General features: G+C 33.0%; 1 protein-coding gene across 2 annotated transcripts; it reads left to right on the top strand.

The window, feature by feature from the left end:
* Nucleotides 1-143: 143 nt before the first annotated feature.
* Nucleotides 144-17350, top strand: LOC140059496 (WD repeat-containing protein 35-like). 2 transcript variants are annotated; one of them, XM_072105427.1, is made up of 26 exons: nt 144-264; nt 862-979; nt 1384-1458; nt 1904-1996; nt 3184-3446; nt 4103-4268; nt 4702-4847; nt 4943-5161; nt 5338-5430; nt 5931-5951; nt 6386-6446; nt 6961-7175; nt 7706-7869; nt 8235-8445; nt 8902-9030; nt 9556-9644; nt 9972-10175; nt 10719-10995; nt 11106-11168; nt 11555-11767; nt 12009-12083; nt 13103-13171; nt 13908-14040; nt 14456-14672; nt 15525-15593; nt 15979-17350. In XM_072105427.1, exons 1-26 carry the CDS (start codon nt 241-243, stop codon nt 16142-16144), a joined length of 3573 nt encoding a protein of 1190 aa, XP_071961528.1. In that variant the 5' UTR covers nt 144-240; the 3' UTR covers nt 16145-17350. The 2 variants fall into 2 exon arrangements, with proteins under 2 accessions (XP_071961528.1, XP_071961535.1); XM_072105434.1 differs by lacking the exon at nt 5931-5951.
* Nucleotides 17351-17447: the final 97 nt, after the last annotated feature.

Raw genomic sequence — 17447 nt, 5'->3', positions numbered from 1 at the left:
AAACTATTCTGATAATCATATATTACGGTATGTAGGCCTAGTTGATTATAATTTTTAAATATGTAGCTAACATTAACAAAACAACAAAATGTTTTTTGTGTCCTCACAATATTAGACGTTGGTGGCGCATTTTGATGTTTCCAAGGCGAAATGCCTCAATAAATAATTCGCTCTAAACGTTAAAAAAGTTTGTTCAATCAATTAATGTTTGCAATTTAGACTTGCAGTTGACAAAAAATAATGTTCATATATCTGAGTAAAAAGGTAACAATTTTTAACTATAAAACATTGAAATAAACCCTAGGCCCTACTTCCACGCTGACTAGGCCTAGCTAGGCGGCCTACGTAAGTAGGCTACCCCCACCGCAGACTAGTAATAAAAGGCAATACCCAGTGCATATCGGCCGCGGGCCAGTTTATTTCGGTCGCTGAATATGGAACAATCAATTTTATGGCTCGCCACTCTCTTCAAAATATGGAATTACTCCTTTAAACTCGACTTTATTGATGGGTCTTAAAAAAACTTAATAAAGTTATACAATACAATAGTAATACATCATCATGATTCATGCATGCATGCAGCAAGGTTTATATTGCAAATAACGTGCACGATGCATGGTGGGAAGGGTTTTGGGAGCAAACGTCTCAATGCACACGTACATGATTTGTACGTACGCGTCGTGCACTGATGTTTGCTCCCAAACTCTTCCCATCATACATTGTGCAATTACGTTCCTCGTGAAATCAAGCTAAGCAATAAACCTATAGTTGTTTAACTAGACAGTTGTCGTTTCCATTGAATTGATATAGACCTAGATATCACTGTTTTTCAATTCAATGCCAATTTTATTCTCTTTTTAGATTGCGATTCCTAACAACACCAAATTACGATGTGTGTCTTGGAATCAACGGCAGGGCTACATAGCTTGTGGAGGAGATGGAGGCTTACTAAAAGTTCTCAAGTTAGAGACACAGACAGGTATAATTTCATCCTGTACATAAATCAACAACCCATCACTTGGCATTTACAATATCACATCACGTTTATTTATTTATTATTATTATTTTCTTTTTAAAATAAACATTTTATCAACTACATTTGTTCCAATTGACAATAAATAACCTGATTGTTAGCTATAACTATAATGTTTTTTATTTTGTTATTTGTTTTTCATTACCAGCAAGGTAACCAGCATAGGTCTTTTTTCACCTGTTAGGTCTTTTCTTGCCTTTCATACCTTTTAGTAATTAAATAAATAGCTTTTTGTTTTACTCTCATTTAACAATGTACATTAAATATTGTATCTTTGTCAAATTATTTTTGTTGTAAAGATAACAAAGTATCAGCTAATTTTCAATTGTTCTTATTTTATCTACATGAAGGTAAAGATGTGAAAGTGCGTGGCTTAGCGGCACCAAGTAATCTGTCCATGAACCAAACCTTGGAAGGCCATAGTGGTAAGCAATTTGGTTAGATGTTGATGATCGCTTTTATATTTTAAATATTAGATATATTGTCCCCCTGAAAAATTATTCTTAAACATTTTTTGTTGTTGAATATGCCATTTTAATGTCCCATAGTTATCCACTTTTACCAAAAATTGGATTTTAAAAAAAAATTTAGTTACCTGAAAAAAAGTGTAATTTTAAGCAAAAAATGGTCAAATTGGCTGCTGGCCAATGGGTTTTTGGTTGAATTTAACCATTTATTTTGTCTTTCTTTTTAATTTTTTTTTCCCTTTTTTTTATATGGAAGGAAGTGAATAACTTGATTAAAACTAAAAATAACCTATCCAAAGTCTGATTTAATTAATCTTCATTTTTCATGTTTTTGGGGGACTATAAATCTTTAATAAAAAACATAATTTAAAATAAAACACAAATTATTGATATCATTTTACAGGAGCTGTTCAAGTGACCACTTGGAATTCTCACCATCACAAATTGACCACTAGTGATCAGTATGGACTCATCATTGTATGGATGCTGTATAAAGGTACGTCATATAGATAGATAAACAGAGACCGTGTGGTGTTGTGGGTTTCATGCATGCAGCCTTTGGCCTTAATGAAAGTCTCACTGGTCCTACATTATTGTTAAACAGAGACCGTGTGGTGTTGTGGCTTTCATGCATGCAGTCTTTGGCCTTAATGAAAGTCTCACTGGTCCTACATTATTGTTAAACAGAGACCGTGTGGTGTTGTGGCTTTCATGCATGCAGTCTTTGGCCTTAATGAAAGTCTCACTGGTCCTACATTGTTTGATACTAATGTTAGGATATTTTTTTGGATCAAGAATGGAGCTATAAAATTAGCTCCATGGATCACATAAAAAAGCTTGTGACTTGTGACTTATGTAAATAGATAAAGCTAACCTGTTTAAATAAGATAAGATAAGCTTTATTGGCACGTTTACAACTGAGACATTGAAAAATAAAATCATAATGAATTACAATATATACAATAAATGTTAGATATAAATAAATAAAAAGAAAATAACATTGCACACAGTATTAAAAGCAGATTCTAATTATCTTTAGAAGTTAGAGTTAAAAAGGTGGGCAAAGTTGTACAATGGATTTCCTACATATATTTGTTATACATTTTTTAGGGAGCAGTTGACAGATCTGCCTAGGCTAAATAGGATTGTTATAATATTATGAAATGCCAGCTAAATTATCACCAACCAATAAAGTTAATGCTCAGTTATTTTTTGTTGTAATAAATAGAGATGAACTAGTTTTTTCTCTGTCTGTGTTTCTGATAATATTCTAAAGAAATGAATAGATCTGTTATGTAATGCAGGTGTGAATAGCATGGCAAGCTGAATATCTTAAGCTCTGTCTACACTATCAAACTTTATGTGACAAAAAAATGTGATGTGCCCATATACATGGACATGATGAGGTCATGTCACTACCATATTAAAGCATGTCACTACCATATTTAAGTATGTCACTACCATATTTGGGCCCATTACACTTTTTTGTCAAACTGGTTTGATAGTGTAGACAGAGCTTTATACTAATGATACAGTCGGCTCTTATAATGAAGGAAAGATAATCAACTTAAATTTTCCAAAAAGGTCCCAAGTTCGTTCTCTACCACTAAAAATGCATTACCTGATTGACGATATGTAATTTGCATTTGTTGTTTACTTCCGTATTCCAATTAATATTTTCAGGCTCGTGGTATGAGGAAATGGTGAATAATCGAAACAAATCGGTTGTGAGAAGCATGAGCTGGACTGCAGATGGCTATCGCATCTGCATCGTGTACGAGGATGGCGCTGTGATTGTCGGCTCGGTGGATGGCAACCGAATCTGGGGAAAGGACATCAAAGGCCAGCAGTTAAACCATGTGGCATGGTCACCTGACAGCAAGTCTTTGCTCTTTGGAATGTCTAATGGAGAGATACATATATATGACCATCAGGGAAACTTTATTGTGAGTTCTCCATAAACCCCAGTATACTTCTTCAAATGTTCAAGTTGAGACCTACAGTACTGTACCTAAAGTTGTATATGTGCTCATAGTTCAATTACAGATCAATCCCACTAGCTAAACAATATCTGCACTGATGATTGGAGACCTTCTTGTGTTTTGGTTGTGGAAGGTTCAATTCACTATACACTGTACAGAAATAAGGCAGCGTGGAAAGGAACTGGCCATACTACCACATAATGCTGAGGCTTAGTAAAATAAGCTCCAACAGCTCATTCCCCTAAGTTCAGAAATGAATACGGGACTTACCTTTTTTACGTACACGAATACACATATGCCTGTGCCCAGAAAAATCCTCAACAAGAGAGGTGCTGTGATCCATTTCTGTAGTGATGAAACCAGTGGCGTAACAGCTATGAGGGCTCACTGGCTAAACCTAGGGGCCCTGAGCTTATAGGGGCCCATGAGCAATGCCCAGAGGAAAAAACAGGCATTAGAATAATATGTAGAAAAAGTATAAAAACACCTGGCCTCCAGCGTTGGAGGGCCACTTATGGTTCTTAAACTAGGGGCCCCTGCGTTATGCCACTGGATGAAAGTACTCCACCAGTTAAATATAGTTAAATTTCTTCTGAATAATTGGTTTCTTTTTACATTAGAATCGTCTTACAGTTTACTGTTTAACTAACGTGACAGGAGTGACGCGCATTGCTAGTATTCATTGGTATGATGGTCAGCATGGCTATGTGGTACCAAACTGCCCATGCTTAGCTATATGCTTTGATAATGGAAGAGCTCAAATCATGAAGAACGAAAATGATGAAAGTATGTTAAATTTCTAATTTATAAGTAAATATAAATGTGTTTATTGAAAAAGTGAAACATGTGTATTGCTCTGTCTACACTATCAAACTGTATGTGACAAAAAATGTGCCCATATATGGATATGATGATGTCATATCACTACCATATTTGGTCATATCACTACAATATTTGGGCATATCACACTTTTGTTGTCAAACTAGTTTGAGTGTAGACAGAGCTTTAGACACAAGACAAGTGGGACAATTGTTGTTGCCTGATTTTACTTGCCTGGATGTTAGGCAAGTGAGTTTGCTAGCCTGCATCACTAACAATTCTCAAATTATTATTCTCAATAGAATTAAACTGCATTTAGCACAGTAGCTTGACTGTTTAAAGCAATTATTTTTATAGCAATTTGATGTACTTAACCTTTGACCTTTAACCTTGCACATAGACCCTATACTGATAGACACTGGGATGACAGTAGCCGATATGAAATGGAATCATACGGGGTCAGCACTTGCTATAGCTGGGTCTCAAAAGAGCTCACAACAAGACAAGGACATCAATGTAGTTCAGTTTTACACACCATCTGGTGAGGTAAGGTTAAAGGTCATCTTACAATTACTACTGCTTACTACATACCTGACATTTTACATCTAATGTTCAAATAATATTTGTTTTGCCTTTGACAGCACATGAGAACGTTAAAAGTTCCTGGTAAAGAGATGGTCTCCTGCTCGTGGGAAGGTGGCGGTCTTCGCATCGCGTTGGCCGTTGACAGCTTCATCTACTTTGCCAACATACGCCCAGATTACAAATGGGGCTATTGCTCGGATACGGTTGTGTATGCGTTTACCAAGCCAGAGCGATCAGAGCATTGCATTGTATTCTGGGATACAAAGAACAACGAGGCATGCATTTTTGTTTCTAAAGTAAAATCTTAGATACTTTCGTTTTGTCCAAGCTTTTAGAGGCATTTTGTTATATGGCATTTCTAGAATATCTGTGTTTGCATATGTTTACTGAAACTTTAATTGTTTTCTTATTTCATTTTTAAACTTTGATTATTTTTTTTCTTACATTTCAGCGTCATATCAAATATGTGCGAAACTTAATTTCTGTGACTGCATACGGAGATCATTGCGTTCTTGCTACCAAGGCAGAAGAAGGCATGGGAAATGTAAGAACAATTGAAAACATTTTTTTAATGAATAAGCATCCATCTTAGAAATAGTAAATAAGACAAATTTACTGATATTTGAGTTCAAGGAAAACTAAATTTATAATAAAATTTTGTCAGACTAATAAAATAAATGTCTTGGAATAATTATTATAAAACATTATTGACACAAAATGTTGTATATTGACAATTGGTTCTATGATTTGAGTGCAACATGAGCCTAAGCTGTCTGTTGTATCTCTAAAGCTCTGTCTACACTATCAAACTTTATGTTTAAAAAAATGTGATGTGCACAGATATGGACACGATGATGCCATATCACTACCATATTTGGGCATGTCACACTTTTTTTTTATAGTGTAGACAGAGCTTATTTCAAGGGCAAAAGCTAGATTGGGCATGGGTGCTTTTTATTAATTTTATTTTCTATAAACTTGAATTATAAAATGCCATTTGACCCATGAATTCATTAACATTTTATGCTTTTGACCTTTTGACAGGAAGCAGATGAGATGACCCAGGTATATTTCATAATTACTCCCAAACTAATCCCCTTCTGTAACATCATGCATGGCAGTAACATTATCATTTCATCTTTCTTTCATTATTATTTCTTTTATTGTTTTACAAATTATTATTAAACATTTGCTGTGGTGGTGGTGGTGGTTTTACTAATGATAATCAAACAATATTTTCTATTTTTTAAATATTTTACTTTAGATATCTATAATAGCCTTATATAGTATTTTGCACTTGTATAGTATCAAACCCTTGATATAAAACTTAACATAGAATCAAATCCTTATTATAGTACCCACCCTGTAATATTCTTATTATTATAATACTCTCTTTAGTTATATTTATATACTTATTAGTTTAATATGTAATCATTAACCAACCATCACATATTAAATTATAACTTAATTTTTACTCTATATCTGCTTTTCATTTTTAGTATGTTTTGGTCCTTTGCAACTCCATTGGTACTCCTTTAGATTCCAAGTATATTGATATCGGTAAGATTTGTTTTTTTCATTTTTTAATCTAAACTTTTTATTCTAATCATTCCTTAACATTCACAAAGTGCATTAACAGCAACCAACATCTTGAACCACACAGTAGGTACTGAGCACTGCCTTCCGTGATTAGTAAAATGAGAGGATCTCTAATTTTCGAATTTAAGATAGCCCCTGAATACCAAACTGGCATTATGTCCAGCTGGCATAATGTCCAGCTGAATGAGTTATCCTCTACGAATAAAGTTCAAATAAAATAAACATGTTTTATGTTTTGATTTCAATGATTTATTTGGTTGAATAAACTGATACACAAATATGGAACAATAAAATCCAAAACTAATTGAACCAGGATAACCATAGACAGTCTTGAACTTATTTTCATTTGGGTCCTTAATTGTACCGTGGCCCTTACATTACACAAACATCTGATTCCATTGTGTCATCTGTATCTCTCCTAATATGTTATGTATCTGGAGAAATAAACATTTGTTATCAATTTGTATTGAAATAGAGCCACAGTTTGTAGCGTTGACCAAGACACACATCATTGCTACATCAAAAGAAGCATTTTACGTGTGGCAGTTTAAAAGTCCAAAGACAGTGACTGCAATGTCAGTTAACCAAGCTGTTGGTAGAAAGAAGGATAACAGAGAGAAGGTCTTTCATGTTGATGACCTACCATCTGGAGCTGGTGAAGGAATGCTGGATTTTAGCAAGGCTTTTGCTGTAATTGTATTTCATAACTATGTATTCTACTTCAGCCAACTGTCCCAATACCAGACTCTCTAAAATCAGAAACTCGCCCAAAACCAGACTTTTCTTGAGGTTCCAAATTCCTTTTTACCATTAAAAAAACATTCCAAATACAAGACTTTCTGGAAAACCAGACATATTAGGCCAGCCCAAAGGTGTCTGGTACTGGGAGAGTTGACTGTACAAACATTATTTTATAAAACTGTAGTAAACTTGTTATCAGTGATTATTTACTAAAGTAAAATGATAAAATGAATGTTTTCATTTGAAATATTGACTTTTCTATTCGACGAGGTGCATCGGTTATGACCCTTAAGCTCAAAATTCTTAAATGTATACAAATAGTACAGGTAACCCCAATTGTTGAAATGGAGGGAAATAATGCCTGGCATGTGACACGAAATCAAGTGATACACTGTGTTATAACAATCCATGATTATGTTAATGCAGTAACTTATTTTCTTGTTGAAATAAGTCAATCATCTTTTTGTTTTTATTTGCAGCCTACAAGTGACCCAATCTGTGCAGTATGTGCCTCTGATAAGTTACTGATCATAGGCCGTGAATCTGGTACTTTGAATAGGTACTCCTTACCGCATGTTGCCTTCGTTAACAAACATGCAGTCACATGTCGACCGCATGCCATCTCCTTGAACTCTAACTCAACGTAAGTAAAAAAAATTAATATTTCAGAATATAAAATTAATTTCATCTTTGCTTTGTAAAGTTGAACAAAAAAATTATGTTTTATTGTAGATATTTCATTCATTTGTTTTTTTTGCTGCCTTTTTTTTACAAAAACATTCCTAAAGCTCTGTCTACACTATCAAACTTTATGTGACAAAAATATGTGATGTGTCTATATATTGGACATGATGATGTCATATCACTACCATATTTAAGCATACACTGCCAAATATGGGCATTTTTGTGACATAAAGTTTGATAGAGCTTAGTAAACTTGATTTACCATATAAATTATAGTAAGCTCTATAAAAATAAAAGATAATTTTTATTTTTATATTTATATAGACGACTAGCAATAATCGACATAGCAGGCGTTTTGACGTTCTTCGATCTCGACGCTAAAATTGTAAACAGTGAAGGGAAAGAAACTCAAGGCCAACAGTTGGACTTCGAACGCAAAGATGTCTGGGATATGCGTTGGGCCGAGGACAACTCGGAACTGTTTGCTATGATGGAAAAGACCAGGATGTATATCTTTAGGAATTTAGATCCCGAGGTAAGACATGCATGGTTTTGTTTTTATAATTTTTATTGATTGGTTTTTGTAGGTCTGTCAGAAGCATTTGGAACTTTCCTAAATGATAAGAAAATAAAAAACAGTACTATGCTTTTTTTGGTCAACAAGTGTGTCTCCTGCCAACCACTTGTGACAGCTTTAAGCTATGTCTACACTATCAAACGTGACAAAAAAATGTGATGTACCTATATATGTACATGATGATATATCACTACGATGCTTGGGCATATTACTACCCTATTTGGGCACATCAAACTTTTTTTGTCAAACTCGTTTGATAGTGTAGACAGAGCTTTAGACTCTTACCAAAACCAGACATTATAATTTAATTTATTTTTAATATGTGTTAAAAGATGGTTGCAAGTTCCTAAAATATTTTATTTCATGACAACTTCTTAAATATATTGATTTTTTATTATTATTTTAATTTTACAGGAACCAATTCTCAGTTCTGGATACATCTGTCATTTTGAAGATCTTCAGATCCGATCAGTACTTCTGGATGAGATCATGAAAGACTCAGAACATCCTAGTAAAGACAACCTTATTGATATGGACATTAAGGTAATAAGAAATAGTGGAGCTGTAATATGCTATCCCAGGGTCAAGTTCCAACTTTTTCTATTCCACTCCCTTAATGATGTATTGTCCCCCTGAAAAAATAATTCTTTTAAAAAAAAATGTATCGTGTAATTTTAATGTTACCTAATAGTTATTCACTTTGCCCAAAAATTGGATGAGAACAAAATTATTTACCTGAAACACTGTAATTTAAAGCAAAAAATAGTTAAATTGGCTGCCAGCCAGTGGGAGGTTTTGGTTGAATTTAACCATTTTATTTTTTATGAAAGTAAACTTTATTCAACCTAAAAAATGACCTATTCAAAGTCTGATTTAATTATTTGATTTTGGGGGACAATACATCTTTAACCTCAAATGAGACTTAGTTTATAAGCATAATATGTTTATTGATCTTGTAAGAGTGGCAAGTTAGCTTGCTGTAGAATGTGTATTTAAATATAAAAGAAGATGAAACCGATTATTATCAATATTTTAATTATTAACTCTAATTATTTTATGTTTTGACAGTCTTTACGAGACACAAGAGATTTACTAGAGAAAGTTGGAATAGAAGAAGCAGCACAATTTATTGAAGATAACCCACATCCAAGATTATGGTGAGATTTTAAGTTATTTATAAAAAGCAGAAGATACTGTTATACTGGCTTGATGATATTAGGTCCCTGTGAAGCTGTAAAGCGTATTATAACACATCCTCAATTTTTTACAACTCCCAGTCTACTCAGCTGTAAATGATTACTTGGTTGAAAATACTAGGGACGATAAGGCGACATGGAAAGGAACTGGCCACCCTACCACATAATGCAGAGGCTTAGTAAAATGAGCTCCTAACAGCTCATTCCCCTACGTTCATAAATGAATACTAGACTTACCTTTCCATTTACATCATATCAATATCATTTTTGTTTGGACTTTCTTGACAGGCGTTTGTTGGCTGAAGCTTCTCTAGAGATACTAGACCTAAAGACAGCTGAACAAGCCTTTGTACGCTGCAAAGACTATCAAGGGATTGAGCTTGTAAAACGACTTGGTAATCTGCAGAGTGAGGTGATGCGTAGTGCTGAAGTGGCAGCCTACTTCAAGAGGTTTGAGGAGGCAGAGAGAATGTATTTAGAAATGGATAGACGGTAATTATTTGAACTCGTAAAAGTATCAGGACTGGCGTTCACACACACAAAGCCTGAATTAGACCTGGTATTCACCAATATAAAGTTGTCTGGTATACGTCAAACATAGCTTTGGTGCATTCATGTTATGTGAAATTGGATCAAGTTTGAGAGTGAACTCATGACCAAATATTGCTTAATGCTTTTTCCAAACCCATAAATAAACGCAACAACATCAGCAATACAAGTATCTTTTACCCTAAATTCATTCTATTATATATTTTTACTGTATATGTTTTGTAGATAGTTACCTTTTTGTAAATGTGTGTGTACTTAAATGAAAATTACTTTGTTAGTTGTCTTTGAATTATTTTTATTATATTGTTTATGTTTCTCTACTGAACCACTTTGGAAATCAATGCGTTAGCACTTAAAGTGTCATTCAGTATAAAGACATATATAAATAAATAAATAAGAGACATTAAATTTTAATATGACACACCTGAATGTATCCTTGCTATTTGATTGGTTAATTTTGTTAACCAATCATTATTTGTATACTAGTGATCTAGCTGTAAATCTCCGAGTCAAACTTGGTGATTGGTTCCGTGTTGTTCAGCTTCTGAAGAGTGGTGGTGGGGGTGATGACACGCAGTTAGAGTTGGCGTGGAATGCTATCGGGGATTACTTTGCAGATCGACAGAAATGGCAGCAAGCAGTCACATACTACGTACAGGGCAGAAATCAAGAGAGATTGGCAGAGTGTTATTACATGTTGGAGGATTTCAATGGTCTACAGAAACTGGCTGATGCACTCCCAGAGAACCACAAGCTACTACCGGTAAGGTTTTTATTGCATTCAGTTAAAAGAGACTGTAATTTAAATGTATTGTAACAATCAAGAATTGACTTTCAGTGTCCATTTTTTAATTTTTTCTATTACTTTTTTAGGAGATTTCTGCAATGTTTGTTACTGTTGGTATGTGTGAGGAAGCAGTAACTGCTTATCTAAAGGTAGAAAGAAAATACAGTATTTTATAGTAATACAGGATTTCATTTCATTATTTATTCAGTCTATATCAATATATACATAAAAAACATTTTTAAAAATCAGAAATTAGGGAGACCAGGGTTAACCTAACTGAATTTAATCACTGTAGCGGAGCCGGTTGACCCAACCCCAAAGACATTTTACACCACCTAAAAGACACAGAATACAGTTATAGCGAATCAAAATGAATGTGAACTTTTCTAATGAAGGATGATGGGCTTTCAATGACTGCAGCATCTGTCAATTATCTGAGAAGCTGTTAAAAGTTACACCGAGTCATGTAATTTTGCAAATTATCTTATTGGATTAAGTTTTTGGGACTAGATGTCACTTGTATGGTTATTTTCAGTGCAATAATGTGAAGAAAGCTGTTGATGTATGTGTTGAGCTAAACCAATGGGACCAAGCTGTTGAGCTAGCAAAGAATCACAATATTAAAGAGATTGATAATCTACTAGCCAAGTATGCAGCTCACCTACTGGATAAGGACAAGAAATTACAGGCTATTGAACTGTATCGCAAGGCTAATCATTTCTTAGAAGCTGCTAAGCTTATGTTTCAGGTAATAAATTTTATGTCAAAATTATATTTCAATTATTTTTTTGCCAAATTTCTTTCAAAATGACAAATGAGATACAAATTAAACGAAAAGCTAAATCTCAAAACAGAGCCTTTTGTGATAAATTATGGATCACCTGTAAATAAAACCATATAAAAGTAACAATTTAATTTGTCTTCATTGATATTTTTCAACTGTAATACAATAATATTTAAGTTTATATATAAGTTTATTTTTATTTCAGATTGCTGAAGAATATAGTAAAAAGAAAGTGAAACCTTTGAGAACTAAAAAGATGTATACACTGGCTGCCTTACTGGTAAGTATTTATGTTTTGTAAAGCTCTGTGTTCACTCTTATTATTACATCAAGATGTGCTTTAAATCTATACTGCTGCCTCTACTTGTAAGTATTTATGTTTTGTAAAGCTCTGTGTTCACTCTTATTATTACATCAAGATGTGCTTTAAATCTATACTGCTGCCTTACTGGTAAGTATTTATGTTTTGTAAAGCTCTGTGTTCACTCTTATTATTACATCAAGATGTGCTTTAAATCTATACTGCTGCCTCTACTGGTATACTTGTGGTATGCCTGTTTGATCAAAATAACCGGATAATAATGTGAAAAGCATCATTTGAACATAAATATGGAATTTGTGCTATATAAATGGATAAAATATTATTATTGCAGTACATCACCTTCTTCAATCAATGTGTTACATAATAGATATAACATATTCATTCATTCATTTATTTGATCAAAATCACATAAAAACAAGTAAAAAAGGTTCATGAATAAAACAGTATAAAAACAACATATAAAACAATGATAAAAATATTTTAAAACATCTAAAACCGTATAAAAAACAAAGTTTAAAATATTTGTAAAATATTTAAAAACCATTAAGAAATCTTAAAAGAGATAAAAAGGGGGAGAAAAAGTGATTTCGATCAGGATCGTCCAAGAAAACCAATAACTCGGGTTTATTTCCATTGGAATTAAAAGTTAAAAATAAGTTTAGATGCTATGCCGTTTCGATGCGAGATTGTTTTTAACTAAATTTCTAAATACATTTACACTCTCAGTACTTTTTATCGTACTTGGTAATTTGTTCCATTCTTTAATTGCTGAAGCATAAAATGTGCCATCTATAACATTACAAGAGATTGGTGGAACAAAATTAAAATAACTGTGTCGGGTACCATGTGCATGTTGGTTCCCAGCCTTTATAAAATTATTACCAAGATAAGATGCTACATTTGACCATACCCTTGGTCAAGGCATTTGATAAATGTCCACTATATGGTCTATAATAAACTTTACTGTTTTTAAATAGATTGAAAACTACCATGAAAAGATGAAACTATCTAGTCGTCTGAAATCAAAGAGCCGCAAAGGAGCTGATGTAAGTACTGTAGAGCATTATCCAACAAAAAGGAATCAGAAATCTCAAAATTAATATTATCATAGCCAAAAAATGTTTTTATTTATTAAATTAATTTGACTTAACATACTTTGACCTCAGCTGATACTAAGTTCATCTTATTACTCTATATATTATTCTTTTACAGACTAGCTCAGCTTTAGCTGGTCTACTAGAGGAGGATGCAGTAGCTTCTGGTGATACTTAGTTCATCTTATTACTCTATATATTATTCTTTTACAGACTAGCTCAGCTTTAGCTGGTCTACTAGAGGAGGATGCAGTAGCTTCTGGTGATACTTAGTTCATCTTATTACTCTATATATTATTCTTTTACAGACTAGCTCAGCTTTAGCTGGTCTACTAGAGGAGGATGCAGTAGCTTCTGGTGATACTTAGTTCATCTTATTACTCTATATATTATTCTTTTACAGACTAGCTCAGCTTTAGCTGGTCTACTAGAGGAGGATGCAGTAGCTTCTGGTGATACTTAGTTTATCTTATTACTCTATATATTATTCTTTTACAGACTAGCTCAGCTTTAGCTGGTCTACTAGAGGAGGATGCAGTAGCTTCTGGTGATACTTAGTTCATCTTATTACTCTATATATTATTCTTTTACAGACTAGCTCAGCTTTAGCTGGTCTATTAGAGGAGGATGTAGTAGCTTCTGGTGATACTTAGTTCATCTTATTACTCTATATATTATTCTTTCACAGGCTAGCTCAGCTTTAGCTGGTCTACTAGAGGAGGATGCAGTAGCTTCAGGTGATACCAAGTTTATTGATAATGCATGGCGTGGTGCTGAGGCATACCACTTCTTCCTACTAGCTCAGAGGCAACTCTATCAAGGTATGATTAGATAACAAATAATGCCATTGATCAACAGATTTTTTTTCACAGAATTATAAAAGTAGTGTGTTGGTTGTGATGCTTGCCTACAAATCCCAAGGTCTTTGGTTCAAATCCTGTTTAATGCTAGGAATTTTTCTAAAATACTTGTTGGCAGACAAGTGTACAAAATATGGTGTGCATGTTTGCTATCTACCGAATTTGTATACATTTTATGTAGATTTCAGCGTCCTCAAGTGTGCTTTATATAATGCATTTTTACATGGAATTGTATACATTTTTTTTCTACAGAATTGTTATATGTATTTTGTACTCAGTGATCTTATAAATGAATTCTGACCTCTTGGAATGGCATACATTATGTATATAGCCTTATTTAATATGTGAATTATCACTTTTGCATCTGTATTGGTAGGATACGTGGATGCCAGTATGAGAACTGCATTATACCTGTGTGAATTTGATGATGTAATACCTGCTTCAGACATCCACTCACTTCTAGGCCTAGCCGCCTGTGCCAACAGGGCATTTGGAACCTGCTCGAAGGCATTCATTAAGCTTGAATCCCTGGAAAGTCTGACGCAGGAACAAAGACAACATTATGAAGAACTAGCCTTGGATATATTTACTAAGTGAGTATTGGTAATTATTGTTCGATTCCAAAATGTATTTTAAGTGGAGAGAGGTTCTATACGTCAACAGTAATTCTTAGTCTTCTCTCCATGACAGTTGTCACATAATGCTTTCTATTTCTTTCTATTTTTGTTTATTGTATTATATGTTTTATAAGGACAGTTTGTCTGAAATAAAGTTGAATTGAATATAATATTGTTAAGGTGTGACAAATATTGAATCAGTCAGAGATAAATACAATATTTTGCAATAGTGAATGCAGCATTTTTCTTTAAACACTGTTTTTCTCTGCTAACAGTTTTCTAATAACTTTTTGAAGATCAACATTTATGGAAAAAAATAATTGATATATTTATTATAGGTAATCTTTATGCTTTTAAGCATATAACATGCCCCTTTTTTGTAGTTCCTTGTATTCATACATCCAGAGAGCACACCAATCTATTGTGTGATTCTGAAATAAAAGTGCATGTTCTAATATTAAATAATGCTTAAAGATGTAATGTCCCCCAAAAACATGAAAAATGAAGATTAATAAAATCAGACTTTAAATAGGCCATTTTAATAAAGTTATTTTTACTTATGTAAAAAAGTAATTATTTCACTTAAAAAGACCAAAGAAACATTTAATTTTAACCAAAAACCATTGTCTGACAGACAATTTCTTGCTTTAAATTACATTTTTTTCAGGTAAATAAGTTTTTTTTTTCTATCCAGTTTTGGTCAAAGTGAATAACTATTATGTGACATTAAAATAGCATATTAAAAAAAAAATGTGGATAAAATAGTTTTTAGGGGGACAATATATTTTTAAATAAATTAATATTGTTTTTTTTTTCTGTTTCAACTAGACATGCTCCAAAGGATTTAAGAACCAATGCATCTGAGTGTAGTAGCTGTGGAAGCATGATTCCTGATTGGTTCGTATCATTTTTGATTATTACAAACATTTACAGTTTAGAATGCTTGTCATCTAAAATTATATTCTCGCTGCTCTGGTCATGTTCAGACTAAGCAATATAATTGAACTTTGTTTAGAAAATAGAATTGGCATCATTTCCCATCCCAACTCAAACTTTTTTTCCCCATCCCTCCCCCAACCTTGTTTTTGTTCTGTTTTTTTTTTTTTTTTATGCTGAAAAATTAAAATCCCATATTTACTTTTTAGGAGACTGGCTATTATTCAGACTTTTAAAATTGTAAACATATATAATGCAGTGTATATTTGTCATCTATCAATTTAACTGTTTGCCAATAACCAAATTAAGAAAATAAAGTTAATATTGTCTTTTCTTTTTTAAACAGGTCTTCTGTGTGTCCAAGTTGCGATACTAAATTTTCAAGGTGTATAATGACCGGGCGCCCTCTAATGGATTATCAGAGCTGGTCATGCGGAGTATGTAAACATCGTGCATATGATGATGAGATAAGGAGTGTTAGCACTTGTCCATTGTGCCATGCTGTTATCTGATTTAGTAGGAAAAAAGAACTACTAAATCAAATATTATAATAATATGTCAAATATTGCTTGTAAAGGGACGATTTTTGTGGTACAGTGCAAGGTTACAAGTGATATGTTCCCATAATACATTTAGGAGGTAAATTGACCTCTAACCCAACATTTCTGGACTTATGTGCTTGTAAGTTATACCTCATGTGTTTTAGTAATCCATGATTTTTTATGAATAGTTCTAAAAAATCTATCCTTGATGGATTACTCCTGCTTTTTTTCTGTAAAAACCTCTTGTTAAGTGATTTTATATACTGTAGTACTATGATGCATTTACATAGATTAGCTATCATTTTTAAAGAAGCAGCAATATAATATTTTATGAGAGTTGTGTTATAATATGTATCATGCACAAATCCATCCATTGATGTATGTCCTGTAAACTGAGAGTAGTATAGTTCCAATCATCCTGTGATAATGTGTTATTGTATTGACAGTACTCTTAACAGCTAACCACATGACATAGTCTACAGTTACTCTAGGTTCACTTTTAGAAATGTTTTGTTGCTATCCTCTACTACTACAGGCTCTAAATAAATACAGTAATAATACATTTATGCATTTCAACTGTACACAGTCAGTTCAGGCCCATTGACACGAAAACGATCGATGGTAAATAGATAAATAGGCATTTTTCTTATATAAAATAAAACAAAAAAAGTTTTCATCTTAGAACTATAGAATAACCATTTATTCTTTTATGAAAATAATACTTTCAAGTCCAATCAAATAACGTCATGATTTGTAAGAGCAATAATATCGTGACGATATAACGATTTTATTGTTTTTATTGATCATGACGTCATTTGATTGCATAGATGGTTATTATATAGTTTTAGGATGAAAACTTTGCTAATTTCTGTTGTTTTATGTAAGAAACGATAAGATTTATAAAGCACACATATCCACAAGTGCTCAAGACCCTTAAAAAGTATGTTTATCTATTGATCGTTATCGTCCTAGTGTGTAGCAGCCTTTAGATCTGCGACGATTAGTTCGCTGGAACGATATAACGGTCATTGTAACACGCATGCACCTACCAGATATCTACAGTATATCTTTTTATGTACCTGTATATATTTGTCAACGTATTCAAATTGTCAGAATGTATATTTATTTCTATGGAATCCATGTATATTTGAAAGATAATGTGTGATTGGATAAAGAGCTCCTATCAATACCATTTTGTAGCGAAGTATTTTCTTTATCAACTTTACACAAAATATGTTGTACGTTTTTTTTTAATTATAGACCAAATTTCACA

The sequence above is a fragment of the Antedon mediterranea genome, chromosome 1 (genome assembly GCF_964355755.1).
Source record: "Antedon mediterranea chromosome 1, ecAntMedi1.1, whole genome shotgun sequence".
Lineage (NCBI taxonomy): Eukaryota > Metazoa > Echinodermata > Crinoidea > Comatulida > Antedonidae > Antedon > Antedon mediterranea.
This window is presented reverse-complemented; position numbering and strand designations above follow the sequence as displayed.

Excerpts from the sequence above, each read along its gene's own strand:
- LOC140059496 (XM_072105427.1), top strand. The coding sequence starts at position 241 with ATGTTCATATATCTGAGTAAAAAG. Across the intron at positions 4,269-4,701 it reads GAAGAACGAAAATGATGAAA|ACCCTATACTGATAGACACT; the intron begins GTATGTTAAATT and ends CCTTGCACATAG. Across the intron at positions 4,848-4,942 it reads TTTACACACCATCTGGTGAG|CACATGAGAACGTTAAAAGT; the intron begins GTAAGGTTAAAG and ends TGCCTTTGACAG.